Source organism: Cimex lectularius, unplaced genomic scaffold, assembly GCF_000648675.2.
Source record: "Cimex lectularius strain Harlan isolate CLEC.00 unplaced genomic scaffold, Clec_2.1 scaffold21, whole genome shotgun sequence".
Lineage (NCBI taxonomy): Eukaryota > Metazoa > Arthropoda > Insecta > Hemiptera > Cimicidae > Cimex > Cimex lectularius.
The window spans coordinates 306,150-323,853 of NW_019392671.1; the positions used below are offsets into that span (position 1 = coordinate 306,150).

The 17,704-nt window shown below is 33.5% G+C and overlaps 1 protein-coding gene across 1 annotated transcript; it reads right to left on the reverse strand.

The window, feature by feature from the left end:
* Nucleotides 1-503: 503 nt before the first annotated feature.
* Nucleotides 504-11,684, reverse strand: LOC106666920. The gene is made up of 6 exons (XM_014394459.2): nucleotides 11,428-11,684; nucleotides 2,388-2,554; nucleotides 2,087-2,199; nucleotides 1,888-2,026; nucleotides 1,494-1,659; nucleotides 504-1,367 (listed from the first exon to the last, which is right to left on the reverse strand). The coding sequence occupies exons 1-6, from the start codon at nucleotides 11,435-11,437 to the stop codon at nucleotides 754-756; spliced, it is 1,209 nt and encodes a 402-aa protein (XP_014249945.1). The 5' UTR covers nucleotides 11,438-11,684; the 3' UTR covers nucleotides 504-753.
* Nucleotides 11,685-17,704: the final 6,020 nt, after the last annotated feature.

Genomic DNA, 17,704 nt, shown 5'->3' on the forward strand with positions numbered 1-17,704 from the left:
ACAGTTTTTTTTTACTTTAAGAGATTTAAAATGTTTGGCAGGATAAAGCTTTGGTTTCCATTCCTTACTGAATAAAACAAACTACAATTTCCAGCACCTTAACCTGTTTATAGGATTTTTTGATCTGTAAATTGTATTATGTTTATATATTTATTTTTAAAAAATAAAAGATATGCTTTAATTGCTGATGAATGCTTTGTAAAATTTGGTCGTTTCTGATCATCCCGGTCTGCCTAGTAGCAGTGAGTTTTTCAGTACCATTTACTGGAATTTACAGGTATAAGTCTTTTTAATTGAATTTAATATTTAGATAATTTCATTTTTATTTGTTATAAGCAAAAGGCAGACTGTGATCACTGGAAATGACCGAACTATGTTCACCTTACCTTCTAAAAAAAATCTCACAAGATATTCCGTATTATAAGACTTGAGAAATGTTATAATAATAAATATGTTTAAAAAAATCAAACTGTTTGAAATAGAAACTATAAAACAAAAACAAATATTGGTAAATACATATAATAGACAGTATACATACTGTTTCTCCTAATCTTAACATTTGGTATACACACAAAAAAAAAAATAAATAAATAAAATAAAAAATCAGAACAATGACATGTTATTAAGTGTCCTTTTGGATCACAGCCTTCAGAAAGTGCAAAAAGGCCTTCTAAAAGTGTCATTTATTTTAGAAAAAAATCCCTAATACTTAAGAATAGAATACAATCATATTGTTACAAGTTTAGAAATATACTAGGACATAACTAAATCGTTAGTGTGTACTTTATGATTGTACTTCCTTCCTCGTGATGTCGACCCCCGACCGCCTGACGTGTTGTGACTGTAGCCTGAATCGGAATCGTGACTGGGTCGAAATGTCGTAAAATCCGTTTGCCTGGGTTGATGGTGGTATTGGAGGACTGTGTCGTAATGGGGATGAGGAACAGGAAGAATGTACGGCAGTTTATGGTGAGAAGTCGGTATTGGGCCCTTCGGGTAGAGCTGTAAGAGCGCGTCGAGAAGGAGACCTTCGTGGAATTCGGCGCACTCCGTCACCTTGTTCCTTCCAGCTCTCCTTCTTTCTAAACTCCTCGGTCTCCTCTCACCGTAACATCGAGCGCGACTTCCGGGGGGTAGGGAAAAATTTCTTGAACCTAAAAATCTAACTCTATCATCAGGGTCAGAGCTATCAATATCCCTAGAAAGGTCGTTTCCAGTTGATCCTTGTAAGGAACTTGTCCCAGAGTGATGATTAGGCATCGGCACACCGGCAAGACTAAGCTCATCTTCAGCAAATTCATCTTCACTACCAATCCCTTGTCTGCCACACTCACTATCACCTTCTGATTCTCCTCGGCCACCAGAACCTTTAACGTTAAAATTGTTGTTTATATATTAATAGTAAAAAAGAAATTGTGCAATTAATCATCAGACATTGATCAATAATAATAAGTATGCTTTAAAAATATTTCAATGATTAATTTTCATCTTACCATTAGATAGTTCTTCATACACAGGATTGTAAAGATCTTGTGAGCAATATTGATGATGTGGCAAAGTTCTTGGTGGTGGAGGGCAAATAAATACAGGAGAATGAGAAATCACAGGATAACTTGGAGGGGCGAAGCCAACTTCAGATCGCCCCTTCACATCTAACATCTGAAAAACGAGAATAAATTATATATATAAGAAATAGAAAGAATTATAAAATTAGATGTAATTTCTGTAAAAACTACTTTTTTCATACTATTCTCAATAAAAAAGACATGGATTCGAATCCAGAAACTCTACCTTGGTAAATACAGATTGTCTTAAGAGAAAATTTAAACTTAATAAGTTTTCTTTCCAAAACATTTAAAAATATAACAATATTTTGTATACAATTACCTCGATCGATGGTTGAGGTAGAGGTCGTGGACGAATATTGGTAAGGTCTTCATATATTACTCCGTTTCCATGAGAAATGTCACAATGATTCTGAGGCGAAGACTTGCAAGGTAAGAAGTTTTGCATCTTCTTCTTGTGCCTGTAGAATTTTTTGTTTATAATTCGGACAAATTATACGTCAATAATATGGTGTACATACTTGCAAAGAAAAGCTGTAGCAATTAAGACCATCACTAAACCAAAAAGTGTCGATACAACTATCACAGCAACAGATGGTAGAGCAGGTGAACTATGATACTCTGCATCTATAACCTAAATAAAATATATATATATATTTTTAATCTGCCTGTACATATCAAACAATTACAAATATGTGTGTATAGTTTTTTTTGTTTTTTTTTTAATCTCTGACACAATACTGACATTATGGCCAGCACTGCACACAGAAGACTTTTTTTAATTGTTAGTTATGTTTTAAACATAAGTAATAAATGACTTACAGGCATAGCATTACAAGTTTCCAGATCGAGCGAGCAGTCCGGAAGATCGTGGAGAAATGGGGGACGAGGTGGCGGTGGAAGATGGAAAACTGGCGGTGGTGGTCCTGGACATTCTGGATCACCAAAATCGCTACAGTCCATACTCCAAATCACCGAAACTTCCATTCCTAAAATTTAAAAAAAATTAGTAACTAAGAAAGCTGTCATTTTAAATCTGATAAGTTCGTTGTTGAATAATCCAACAGATTAATAAAAACAGGCATAAATAGTTTTATCGCTTCAGATATTATGGGCTTTACAAGCATTAATTAACACTCTGAATAATTTAATTTAGAAAAACAACTTTTACTTTTATAAGGATGAACATTCTTCAGTTTATTATCACAATTCTTTTCATCACACCAAAAACTAAAGATATAAAAAATCATCAAATATACTTATTTTATAACTGCAAATGCAATTTCTTCAGTTGAAATAGAGACACAATATCCACTGTATTTTTCACAAAGTTTCAAAGTGAATCAAGTGGTGGCAGCTGAAACTTGCTGACATTTCTGTCCACCAGAACTACTGAATAAGTATTTTTATGGAACAGAACGCACTTTAAAAGATAACAGGCCATATTTTCTTGTACTATTTATAATTAGTGTAAAAACCAATTTTTTTTTAACAGTATGAATTGGTCTTTTTAGTTTTGATATTTAATATTTGTGTAATAGGTTGATAAAATTTTTAATTGTACAATTATCTGCTAGTAATAAATAATATAACGATAAAAACGCATAAATAATAATAAAATAAAGCTTGCTTCTTGTACAAAATGATTATTTCTCACCAATGATTGTCACATGAATATGTTTAGATTTTTTACCTAGGATGCTTTCAAAAATTATTTTTGTTGTTTGGGTATATTTTTATTTTTTATTATTGAAACTTTGATAAATTTAAAATTAAATAGGGAATTGTGGTAGCCGAGTTGGGTGTCAGACTCTCAGCTTCTAAATCCCACGGTAATGGGTTCGATTCCCACTGTCGTCATTGAAATATTTGGCCCCTCCCCCTCAATCAAAAAATTCATCAACATACACTGAAGCTAAGGTTAATGCATTAGACTCAATACCATTAATAAATAACATTAAAAAAATTATTGGTTAGTGTTTTTTCTATATTTTAATAACCCCCTTTTTTAGCCAGTCTGCTTCCTCGTTGCCTTTAATACCCTCATGACCTGGGACTCATTTTAGCATTTGGTTATTGGCAGATAACAGCTTTTTAGGATATTGAGACAGTTTCAGGCTAGTTTTGATCTTGTAGGCTTGAAGAGCCTTTAGAGCTATTGTGTTGTCCAGAAAATAATGCAGGTTTTTATATTTTCTTTCAATTACCCCTCTATATAATTAAACTGTTGCATTTGATGGATTATTCTTTTGTACGAATGTCAATACTTTTTATCCTCTCAAACAAAAATATCTGTTTACATTAGTAGCATTTTGTTTTATTTGGAAATAATTCAGTCCATATTAAGATGTCAACGTGTCATTTTTGTGTAATTTCGTTTTACGAGTTTAAACTTAGTCAGAAAAGTGCCCAAACGGCCAGAAACATTAATGACGTCTGGGGCGATGGCAGTGTGAGTGAGAGCACCATTCAGAGATGGTTTAAAAAATTTCAAGAGGGAGACTTTAGCTTTAAAGACAAAGAAGGTCATGGAAGGATTTCTTCCCTAGATGATGTTGTTCTGCAAGCTTTGGTTGGAGAAAATCCCTGAACGACTGTTCGTGAACTTCGCTGACCTCTTTCCCTCATGCATTAAACGACCAAAAAAATCATCATTATGAATTTTGTGCAACACTTCTTTGCCAAAATAGAACCTTTTCTGGATAGAATTGTTACTTATGATAAAAAGCTGATTTTCTACGATAACAGCAGACATTCTAGACAGTGGTTCGACAAAGGAGAAGCAGCACTACGTTTTCCAAAGCCCCCCAACTCATAAAAAGGTGATGATGACTCTTGGTGGGCTTCATTTGGGCTGATTTACAACAGCTTCTTGAAACCTAGCAAAATAATCACTGCCGAAATGCGTTGCTATCAAACTGATGTAATTCACCAGAAATTATCATTATTGAAGTCTTTGGTCAATCGGAAAAGGTCGATTCTGTTACAAGACAGTGCTCAACCTCATGTCTCACATGTGACAACAGGAAAACCGTTGGATCTTGACTATGAGGTTCTACCCCACTCTCCCTATTCACCAGACCTCGGTGGATGGATTACCATTTTTTCAGACACGTGGACAACATTTTACAACATAAAAAATTTATTAATCAAACAGAATTTAGTAATAATAAGGCTCAAAATTCTATTCAGAGGGTATAGAGAAGTGTATTTAAAGTAATGGAGGGTATTTTAATTAATAAAGAATTTTAAAATCATTTAATTGTTTTTATTTTATAACCATAAACCTCCATTATTTTCAGGACAACCCAATATTTGGCTATCTGATATTATTATTGCTGCACACTTGAAATGTTTATTTATTTAATTTCCTCATTTTCTTTGGCTAGCAATTTGGCTAATAAGTTATATGTTTATTACAATTATTATTTCCAATTTTTATGCAAAGAAAAATTAGTATCATGAACAGGATTCGAACCCTAAATTGCTTCACCTACTTGTGCTATCGGGACCTTGATCACCCGAGACATCAACTTCTCCTCTCAATGCTGTTTATATTGCACATATTATATTATATCCCTTTACTGCCAATATTCAAACCTCGTAGCATCATTTAGTTGCATTACAATGTATGATTAGCAACGAGGAATTTTGATGTAAGGTTAATGTCCTTTGATTATAATTATTTAATTAGTTATCTATTTATTATTAATTATTATTTCCAATGTTTCTTCTCAACCTTCTTTGCATAAAAATTGGAAATACACTTTTATTTATGCCATGAAAATGGATTTGGGTCTACATGTTGTTCTGTGGCTACCTTTTTAGCTAGGCTGATTTTCGTTGCCTGAAATTTCCTCAAGACCTGGGACTTATGTTAACTTCAGGCTATTTGTAGACCCTAGATTTGTTTTAAAGATATTCAGGTATTTCCAGACTAATTTTGATTTCATAGGCTTGAAGAGCCTTTAAGCTGATTGTCTATATGATATTATTACTGTTGCACTCTTGAGATATTTATGTATTTAACTTACACCTGTTTCTAGGGCTAGCAATTCGGCTTGAAAATCTAACTTTTATTTATGCCAGGAAAATGGATTTGGGCACATGCGTTTTTCTGTGGACCACTTTAGTCTGCTGCCGTTTTTTTTTCTTTTAAGAAAATTCTGCAGTGCCAGATTAGTTTTGACCTCACAGGCTTTTAAAGAAGTGAAGTTGCTTGGCTACGATTGAATTAGAGGAAAGAATCTGAGTCCCCTGTCCTTTGGATGAAGGGTTGTTTTATTATATATAGTATTGACAGTTTGTGTCCTCAAGTGAATACTGATAGTGACTGTATTTGTAAGAGCGAATGTGTAGTGTGAGGGACAATCCCGGAATATTGAATGCTCCCTCGACCCTCAATTTGGTAAGTTATTAGGTGCAATGTATGTAATGTATTAGATGGTGATGGAGGAATATCATGTACGATGCTACCACCCTATTTGAGTGAATGGTATGTTAATAGGAAAGAATGTATTTAAGAGTGAGTGGGAGTGTGAATGGAAGACTGATCTACACTAGGAGCTCAAATAACCTAGCTGTTGATAGCACCTGAAGTCCAACCGCAGCAGCTGGATGGATAAGTCTGATTCTGACCATGGATTGCCAACACCCTGGATGATTCTCAAGGATTCTCTCAACTCTGTAAATGTGCAGAATTTTTTTAACATAAAGGACCATGAAAACGATATATTTTATCTCGCCAACAAAACTCTCAAGAGTTAGGATAAACAAACTTATCAAACCATTATTAAATAAACTTAAAAAAAACCTTTCATGTGAAAACAGCCCCGAGATAGTCTTTTTGCCTTTAAAAAGATTAAAACTGCTATTTCATCACAAAATCGTGCTTATAAAAAAAATTGTTGTAATTATTTTATACATGTAACCCATAGCTGAGAATTGTTTCTTGAATATAAAGCAATTGAGACAATATATTTTTTTTAAGTGGATCTTTTTTAACTTTGTTCTTTATTGAAAGGGATCTGTGTTTAACTGAAAGATTGAATTATTATAATAGTGTATGCTTCATCTCTTATGTTCATATTTTTTATAACTGAGTGAGCTAATATTGTAATTAACAGTCACATTTATGTGCACATGATTTCACAAAATTTTCTGTCTCCCAGTAAATATCTGTGGATATGTTTGGCACACTAAGGACAAAGTGCATATAACCAATAACAGTCCACCTCTGTAAAGTCAGATTTTTTTAGCTAGCAAGGGAATAATTTATGAATTGCTCCAATGGTTTTGTCACAGGCAAGGTTGATGTGGTGGGTGTTAAGTCAGCTTTGAGTCCAGCTGCATTCCTAACAATTTTATGGAGCTTTCCCATGGTGTAAATTATCATCATGTACTCTATATGACACTTTGGACTTCTTTTAACGAATAATATTGCCAGTTTTCCTTCTTTTAACAAATAATACTGCCTGAGTTTTGTCAATGTTGAGTCTAATTTTCTAATTGTTGAAATATTTAAAATATGTTTTTAGAGTTTGATAAATGATTGGTGGTGCAGTTGATTCTAAATGAAGACATGCAAAAAAGCCATGTCATCAGAGTATGTTAACATGTAGTTCATAAATTTAACTAGCTGGCATTATGATTATTATTAATAATAATAATAACAATAACAACAATAATAATAATAATGCATTATTAATACAAAATGTTTACAAAACAAAACAAAATATATGCCATAACATAAAATAACGGCATGGATAAAAACCGTCTGCTGGAGGTTGAAGCCACAACGATCAAAAAATATATAAATAAAAATAAAATAATAATAATAATAATAATAATAATAATAATACGCCCTTAAAAATTAATAATAATAATAATAATAATAATCATAATACAATGATACTAAATTAAAAAGGAAAAGGACTATTGATCATAAATGAATTCCCTAATTAGATCATGACGATACGACCAAGCCTGTCGTGCGAATCTGATCAATTGCAGACTGTTCCTGCCATTAAGAAATTCTATTATATGGGTTCTGCTGAGCCTGCTGTGACCTGTATGGGGATATTTAAATTCTAAGAGGACGGGACATACACCCAAGAAATGAATCGCATCCTCCCTTTCTCTGAGGTTACAGAGAGCACAGAGGGATAACTCTCGCCTCGCCACAGAGTGTAGTTAAGAAAAAGCAACTCGCCTCTTAATTTAAAAAACCAGCTCAGCTCCGTGGACAAAAGATCTGTATTTCTTGAATTAAGTGACAGCAAGGTAGGGGGGTACTGCAGATCTTTATATAAAAGAAAAAAATTGGAATATCGAGCCGACCACACACACTCTTCCCGGTAACATTCATCCATCCTTTGATGTATGCCCATCAACTGGGCAAACCATTTATCTCGATCTGGAAGTAAGAGTCAAAAGGGCATGAGTACTTTTCTGCCAAATTAACCCAATGCTTGAACCAAAATGTTTTTTTTTCTTGATAACCTCAAAGGCTAGAGGACGAGAAAGGCGGTGAGCAGGAAGATCCAAAGTCTTGATGCAGTATCTAACATGGAGGTAAAAACATGAACCAGAGATGTTGAAGCCTCAATAGAAACCATATAATTTGGTGTTATGAGGAGGAGCCCAAACAACTTCTTGATAAAGAAATGTTGAAATTTTTCCACCAAGTCCTGTCATTAAAACCCCCAACACTGGGTACCATAGCACACAACTGAATGGAAACCACTTTGAATAAGCTATATTTGGTGGAAGGAGGGACTCTACCGTTAATAATGAGGGCCTTCAACGAAAAAACGATTTATCCCAAATTTAGCCTATAATATCCTCTCAGTAAAATGCCGAGTCAAGGACAGACGGGGGGGGGGATACTACTACTACAATACCCAGATATTTGTAATAGTTAACAACTTCAATAGGGTTGCCTTTATATTTCCATTTCTCACCTCCTTTTCTGAACACCATGATCTATGACTTATTTAAATTGACTGTGAGGTTCCATAGATTACAATAACGTTCTACGATATTTATGTTGTTCTGGAGAGTAAGCGGGTCTTCAGCCAGAAGAAGCACATCATCTGCGTACATCAGGACCTTCACAACTGTTCCCGCCACTCTGACACCTCCCTCAAGTGTTGCAGGAAAGTCGTCAAGAAAGAAGAGAGAACCCCTGAACTATCGCTAAAAAATTCAGACACACCCTGGCTGCCCCTTACTGCCGACAAAGGATCACGATAAAGGCTCTTCAATGTATTAATGAATTTAGAAGAAATCCCCAGGTAAAAAGTTTGAGAAATAGAGCATTCCGATCAATTTAGTCAAAAGCTGCTTTGAAGTCGCCAAAAAAACAATAAACTTTCCCTCCCTTGCTGAGAAATTTTAACTTATTAACATTCATTAGAATGAACAAATTATCAAAAGTTGAATAACCTTTACAAAAACCCGACTGGTACTCACTAAGGAAAGCATTGTCTAGTATAAAGGACTCCAGGCGGTGAAGTAGAAGAGCAGTAAAAATCTTTTTCACCGAATTCAAACAAGAGATACCTCTATAGTTGGATGCTTCATTAACATTGCCTTTCTTAAATAAAGGAAGAATAATAGATAAACCAAAAGATAAGGGAGTATTTTCTGAATCGTAAATCTTATTAAATAAATCTAACAACTTAAGACGAAAATTATCTGGGGAAAATTTAAAAAATTCATATCCTATTTGGTCAAAACATGGAGCCTTGTCGTATTTTAATGAATCCAATATTGCATTCAATTCTTTGATTGTAAAAGGAGAGTCAAACTCTGCCGAAAGAATAAAAGGTTCGGCAAAGAGAATGCAAGAAGAAGATGCGACCGAGTTAAGCAAGAACAGAAAGTGAACCACCCAATCTTTTAATGTAATAGAAGAGCCGCAAGAAAAACCCCTACACTTAAGGTGTGATACCAGCATTCAAAATTCTGTATCGTTATTAATTGAATTGAATTGAGCATTAAGGGAAGCAAGATACTCTTTCTTCTTCTTGAGACAAAGACTCTTATATGAAAAGTTAGCTTTTAGGTAAGCCTGCCTTGCCAAAATTGAATCTGTTCTACGAAACAAATTTAACAAGGAAAACACTCTCTTACGGACCTTCAAGCACTGAATGTCAAACCAGGGGGATTTTCGAGTTAAATGTACAACCAATGGTGAGTTCAGAGCACCAGGGCAAGAAGATTCGATCAGCTGGAGTAAACTCTTCAAATAGTCTTCATTATTGGATGGAAAGCCAGGGAGCCTGAGTGCCTTTCTCTAAATTAGACTTGTAGACGTCTGACAGCTTGGAATGGGCTGGTAATATTAATATAGATGTTAAATAATGTGGGGCCAAGAAATGAACCTTGAGCCAGCCGGTTGTTAAATTGTAGATAACAGATTGACTGCTGGAAATGTTGATGAAAAATTTCTGTTATGTAAATAGCTATGGATAAGATACATTAAGTAATTAAGGAAAGTGTGATGGATTAACTTAAAAATTAGACGGTTGTGCCACACACAGTCCAAGGCCTTTTTCACTTCTATTAAAACCAAACTAGTATGTCTTTTCAAGTTAAGTTGTGAGCTATTACATCAGTAAACAAGTGGAATGACATGAACGGAAGCCAAATAGATTGGATATTATATTGTTATAATTTAAATGTAAATTGATTCTTGTGAGAATAAACCTCTCAGCTAATTTTACTAATTTAGCAAAGAGATTGGACGGTAGCTAGTGACCAGAGACACGTCTTTCCAGGTGTAAGCCAGTCCCCATCTTAGTATAAGTTAAAAATAGTTGCTAAAATAAGTAAAAAATAGTTGTAAGGAATGTCAAACATGTATCAGAAGTAGGACTATAATTAATATATTTAGTAAATCTGACGGGTTCCCCACCCCGTAGGGAGAAAATACACATTTCCACACGCGCCTGGCGATCGTTGAATAGGCTGCCCTCTAAATAACGAAAGTCGAAGAGTTATTTAGTGTAGGAAGGTTGACACAGACACAGTTCATCAAGCTGTGGGACACCATAAATTAGGGGTCATCAGCCCCAGGTGGGCGATATACATCTTCACCAGATGTCCAGCGGGACCAGGAGGTTGTGTAATGGAAACTCCCCCAGATTCTATTTGGCCCAATAGTTTTTGCTTTTCCTTTCCTCCCCTATTCTGGTCAGGAAACTGGTATAAAAGAAGATAATTTGGAAAGCAAAGACAGTCAACTCTAGGTCTCATCATCATCTACACTGGATAATTAACTTAATTCAAGTTAAAGTTATTAGAGTGGACTTTTTCAAAATGAGTGGCGCATAGTAACTGTTTCTGACGAATTTATTGGCTAGTCCAATGTGTTTATGAATCACGGGGAAACAGTTTCGTCGATTCTTTGATTGGCCGATCAGAAAAATATAAAATCAAAGAACAAAACGTGTCTAACTGACAAATAAATCTACTTTAAATTAAGTATTAAAGCTTAATTAAATCGGGTGTTCGATGCGTTTATTTAGGAAGGGAAAGTAATACGGTCGAAAAGGTCGGGTTCGACGTACTTAACTCGCATTCCAACTAATTAAGTCTAAATGATTATTTTTTTCTATAACAATTAATTTAAAATAATCTTTATTTTATTTGTTTATGATTAAGTTAAAATGTATTTTATTTTACTTAATAAACTAATATTAATACAACCTAGATGGAAGGAAACTATTCATAAAAGCTGCTCGTATCCTTTTATTGTTACCGCTTTGTTAAATTTATTTTTCAAATTGGAAAAACGTCGCATTATTGTTTTATAAAGAATAAAATGGAAAATATCTCGTTTGTTTGAAATTCTTACCTTTTCTCATGACTGCAGTTTGTTGATAAGCCCGTCGAGGAGAGTCAGAGACATTTCACCGTCTACCATGGGCCCATGTCGACAATTTAAAAAAAAAGAAAAGATTTTAACCGGCCATCCAGACTTTTTTTGCCCTTTACACAAGTTTATCCAACCGGAAGAAGTAAAAAAGGCCCCCCAAACTTTAAAATAAAAACACAAACGGGACTTTGTTTGACTTCATGAAGTGGACGAGAGGTGCAAGACCGAATTCAACGTCACGCATGCGTCAAACGAATAATCACAAAACTGATAACTTTGAACAAAAAAAGGAAAATTTTATTTTTCCACTCAATTTGAAAAAAAATAACAAATATAATTTCCATATATAAATAAATTTCAACTGGATTCATTTTTCCAAGTTTTTAACAAATTTACATAAAACATAAATTTGCCATTCTGGAGGGGGCGCACACAAAAATTTATTTATTACCCTTTACAAACAAAAAAAAAAATAATAATAATAATAATTTAGAGGTATTGTGTTTATAATATGTTTTAAATGCACATTCATCTTGTACAAAAGATAAAATTAAACTTTACAAACAAAAAAAAAAAAAATAATAATAATAATTTAGAGGTATTGTGTTTATAATATGTTTTAAATGCACATTCATCTTGTACAAAAGATAAAATTAAAATATTTAAATATATTATAAAATAAACAAATATCATATCTATGAGTATTTGGTTCAGTTGTTCTATTCCATATTATGTCCTCCTTTATTTTCCATGTACAATAAGATTTGATGCATATGAAAAAATAGGCTTTTTATCACTGCTTTCATTTCAGCATCCTCATCCTTTGAGAATAAATGCTATTGACCTTCTTAGGCGAGTCACGAGCATTCAATTGTGTAGCATGAATCTCCTATGCAGAGTAAAGTGTGTCGTTCCAAACTTAATCCTTCGCTCTTAACTAAAAGTCGATTCTACTGAGTTTTTCATGGGCCAACTACTGTCCTGTGATATGGCAGTGCCAGAGGGCAGTATGCTCAGAACAATCCTGTATCTCCTATACACCTCATATATCCTCTACCTTCCTTGCATCCTTTGCAGATGACACAGACATGCCTGCAATTACTTTGGAGGAGCTCCAGGCACATCATGTTCAATGAATAGCCGAATGGAGAGCTAAGAACAAGCTTTGAAGGATAATTTTTTTTATTTTATTGCCTATTACCATCTGTACAAATTATATAGATTATGTAATGAGATACACAATTATTACATACTTCCAATAAATCCTGAGGGGAGCCAGCAACCAGAGTTACTCGTCAAGATTTCTGAATAGTTAAGTATTATTTGTGAGTTGGGATAGAACCCAAGTTAGCGTATACAGACAATTTTTGGGATAGGATATTGAGGAATATTATACAAAGGGTTTTGCTTCAGAGGGTAAAAGTAATATGGGTGCATTTTCTTTCTTTTAACTTAAGGTGCCAGAATTTGCTCCATTCGCCTACTTGCAGGACATGTGCCTGTAGCTTCCCTGAAGCAATTGCGAGATCAGAATATAAAAAAATAGTACAGCTGTGTCCATTGGAGGAAGCTAGGAGAGTAGGGGGGTATAGTCGGGATATCTGTGGTAAAGATGAGTTACAAGATTAGTCCGAGCACTGCCCAGTAGCACTCTTGCTCCCAGAGGGCAATATTTGGAGTAGTCTGATCCTACGTAAACTCAGAAGAATCATTCGGTTAGGTAGAAGCAAAGTATTAGGTGTAGGGAAGTACTTGTATTAATTTGTACAAGAGATTCCCATGCCACACATGATCAAATGCTTGTGCCAGATGAAGAAAAACCTCCATGTAGTAGTATTCAAAATAAAAATTAACAAACATAAATGCACCCTTAGACATACTCTCTGAAGCACTCTGAATATTTCTCAACAATATTCTTATCCCTAAAACCGTCTGCTTACGCTCCCTTGGGTTCTTTGACCCACGTTTAACCTGGAACTGACACATACAATTAAAAAGACAGGAACTGAGCAAACGCTTTGCAATACTAAACTACTTGGATGCAAATCTAACATGACAAAAATCGCTTGTCTTTTGTAACACCTCACTTCGGGTTAGTACTTGTACATTATGAATTGTTTCTTGCTGAAAACTTACACATTTTAATTAGCAATGGGGAAAAATGAATATTTATGTAATGAAATAATAATAATAAGTAGGGTGTGCAATATTCGCTGATGAGTACAACCTCAGCTGGACTCTTTCGAATGAGGCTAGCATATACACAGTTAAACTTCACGCAAGAAGATCAATTGAAGCAGATTGGAGTTGACACGCACGGGGCTGGACTCCTTATTATGGGATCCCCGAGATGCTGACTAGTAGAGAAGGGCTCCCAAAGAATCTATTAAGGTCAAATAAACAAATTCATTTTTGTATGATCTTTTAATTTTTTTTTAGTTGAAATAATATTTAACTTTTATTTAATCCTTTTGGTTTCTAATTAATTTTGGTGAAGGGTAATTCTAGGCTAGTTTATAGTTTTAAAGGTGTTGGGTTTAGAGTGCTAAATGTATATATTCTTTTGAATAAATTTTTGGGGACAGTATTTATCTTTCATTTTATATTATTTTATTTCCCCAGGATAAATTGGAAATTGTTTTGCTTGGCGCTTTTTTTATTTGGGGACAGATCGATCCACTTAAACGATCCCCCTCTGGCCAATCGGTCCAGATCATCACAAGTATTATAAAGGAATTGCAAGGAATTTGTAATGCCATTATTTGCTCTGGTTTGAAGAGTGGCCTCAAAGCCATCAAAAATAAATTCTCAGTTGACCTATATCTTATAAATTTACAAATACCTCTACGAAATCAAAGCACTTAACAAATAGTAGTCTCTTAACAACCAAGCAAGCTTAGCTACAAATTTAACTTCAGCTCTGCCATTGTAAATTTTTTTATTTCATATCTGAGTAGTCACTCACAAATTGTCAATTTAAACTCCAAAAGATGTGACTTGGCTTTATTAATTCTGGAGTTTCCCAGGGGTCCATCTTAAGTCCACTTATATTTTCCATGTACATCAATGTTATAATTCAGGGAGAGTGTACTATTCTTATAAGTGTTCTCATTAAACTTTCATGTACACATCACTACTAACCAATCTATACAGAACTGAACTGTTTGGTTCAACCAAGCTTTCTATCTTCCAAAAAAAAGTTACTCCAGTCTAAAATCCTCCAAAACATCGCCCAAGCTCCCTACTTCATTCAACTGATCCACACAGATTTTCGGATCCCATTTCTCCTCAAAACCACAAAAAGTCGATACAGACATCTCATCTACACAATTTTACATATAATAAATTACTACATTTTTATTTTACATTACATAATTTTTATTTCATATCTGAGTAGACACTCACAAGTTGTCCGATTCAACTCCAAAAGATCTGACATTGGCTTTATTAATCTGGAGTTTTACAGGAGTACATCTTAGGTCCTCTTCTATTTTGCATGTTCATAAAATGTTATAATTCAGGGAGACTAGTAATTGGATATGTATCCTAATCAAACTTTCTGTAACAATTTATCAGCAGCCTGGAATAATCGAGAGTTAACTATAGACCCGACTCATATTATCTACTGTTTTAGTATTTCTCTATTTTTCAAATGTGTTTGGATCACTCAAACATAGTCACTTAGGAGGTCTAGGAGTCTGCCTTTTAAAAGTCAAATACACCATGTCCAATAGTATACTTCAGCCCTATGCTATTCCTCTCCCAGGATTAGGAATTTCAACCTGCAAGGGAGATATGCTACGCTGTTTTTCTTCTTCCTTGCACTATCAGGCTAGTTTCTGCTGTTCCAAAATCCATGTACGGGTCATTAGTCCTACTATCAGTCTTGTCCTAAAATATCGTAGGCTTAGAAATTCTGTCATTAGTTTCTGACCTAGAATACAAACCCATTGACTTATTCTTAATTCAGTGTTTGATGGATTGAGATTTTTGGCAACTTGGTATGCTAGAAAAGGGTTCCAGATAGGTAGGTGTCCTCATTGAGCTCTCCTTGGCCAATTTATCTGCATCCTTGATGCCTCTCTGCTCTGTGTTTGGTACTTAATATCTGATAGACCTTGATGCAAGTGACTTCTTCATCTTTATTGCATAATCTACAAACAGGTTCATCACTGAATTACGCATGTTGTGTAGATGTTTTTCTGATGCCAGTGACCAGTATAACATTTTTTTGTCATCCCAAGAATAGGTTCACAGCCTATATATGGTATTGCATTTCCTCTGGCAAGTTTGCCTTTTTGTTACCGAAAATTCCTTTGTGTCCTGTTGCTCAAAATATCATGTTGTGTTTTCCTAGGTTTTGGAGATTTTCTATGCATTCACTAACTAATTTTGATCCAATTTTTTACATGTTAATGCTTTAATCTTTTGACTGCCAGAAATACATCTCAAAGCTTGAATTGCTCTTTTTTATGTGAGTAGGTGATTGTAGCCTTTCCCTGGATGAAGAAGTAGGTAGATTCAGGAGGACTTTCAGCCTAGGATAGCCTCTGAGCAGTACCAAGGATCCTGACTACTGGTCTAAACCGCTGTTTATTACCAGGGCAACTTTTGACTGAAATTTTTATTCTCTCAGTGTAGTAATTGTTAATGTTATTGACAAATAAGGGAAACAATTTTGATAAAGGCACCACTTTGTTTTTCTCACAAGTTAACGTTATAAAAAGAATTATAACATGAAAGATCTTTTATTTAACCAAGTACATATGTTAAAATAAATTTTGAATGGAAAAACAAAATACTACATTACAATAAGTTGTATACACGATAAAATTTATGTGCATTAAAGCATGAACTATTTAAAATAACGCTTGTGTAATTGTATTCGCTAATTTATATGTTAATTAAAAAGAAGATTGTTTACAAAAATACATTCACTTATTCATTCTAATAATTTTTCTGCAAAAACTAAGTTTTTTCTTTTTAATCTTAAAAAACAGTAATAAACGTTTTTGTGAGCTGATTCAAAAATATGAAAAAGCATTATATCCAATGTACATTAACAATAAAAGATGGATACATTGTAACAATTCTAGCTGGCGCATCTATGAACAATTCATATAAATAAACTATTTTTTATTTTAACTTAGGACTTTCTAATTATCTAAATTACAATTAGTATTAAAGCATTTGGAAGAACTTACAGACGTATTCTTGTAATAACATCGGTGAACGATAAAGTTTAAATATGGCATTAACATGTGTCATTTCACATAACTTTTTCATAATATCTAATTTGTTATTAATCCCTTATTTTTAAAATCACAAATGTATAGAGTTTTTGTTCTTTGAATACATATACTTTTCTCATTCTATGCTCTAAACGATATAATATTATCTAAAGCAAATTATGAATATTTGTAGCAATATAATGATAAATGCTCATTACTATCACCTTGCCCTTTTTATTATTTACAAGTCAATATTGTCTAACTTCAATTGTTAGCAGCATCTATCCAGCAACCCTCTTTAAAAAAAATTAACATTGTTTACATCACAAAAAATTAATGAAATTAATCTTTAAAAGCAATAAAATTCTATAATTAAATTTTTTTTTTAGTAAATTTCAAAGCCCCCTTTATACCTAGGCAAAAAATTACCACCATTAAAAAAATAAATAATTCTTTACTAAATACATATTAAAATGTTTTGTTTTTGGATCTTTTTTTTTCAATATGAAATTTAACAAATTGTACGATCACTGGTTAAATTAGGACTTGTACAAACGGGATGCTAGAATACTGTCACAAAAGAAATTTATTGATTAAGTAATTGTCGAAAATTTAATTTTTTTTCTTTCTTTCTGAAACAAGGAAGTCCCATTCTATAATGTTATAAAAAATCCTATATACACTTTTAGTTTTAAATAGTAGGCCACAATCACACTGATCTTTTTGAAATATCAGTTTACTAACCGTTAACAGTTGTATAAAAAGTTTAGAAATTTACCTAACAAAAAAAAAATAAATAAATAAAAAAATAAAAAAAACAAGCTAAAAAGCAACGTTCACAAAACCAAAAATAATTTAGTGAAAATGGAAATTTCAAATTTACAATAAACATTTTTTTAATCACTTTTTGCTGTAAAAAATATGACTATAAAAACCTTGTCCTATTATCGATTGGAATATCATTGAAAAGTGTAATGATATGAATGTGTACTAGTCTATAAAAAGGTTATTTTATGTAATATTAT

What these genes read in the sequence shown, in the direction of transcription:
- LOC106666920 (XM_014394459.2), bottom strand. An exon ending in AAACTTGTAATGCTATGCCT is followed by an intron (nt 2,200 to 2,387) that starts GTAAGTCATTTA and finishes TATTTTATTTAG; the next exon opens with GTTATAGATGCAGAGTATCA. An exon ending in TACCTCAACCATCGATCGAG is followed by an intron (nt 1,660 to 1,887) that starts GTAATTGTATAC and finishes CTCGTTTTTCAG; the next exon opens with ATGTTAGATGTGAAGGGGCG.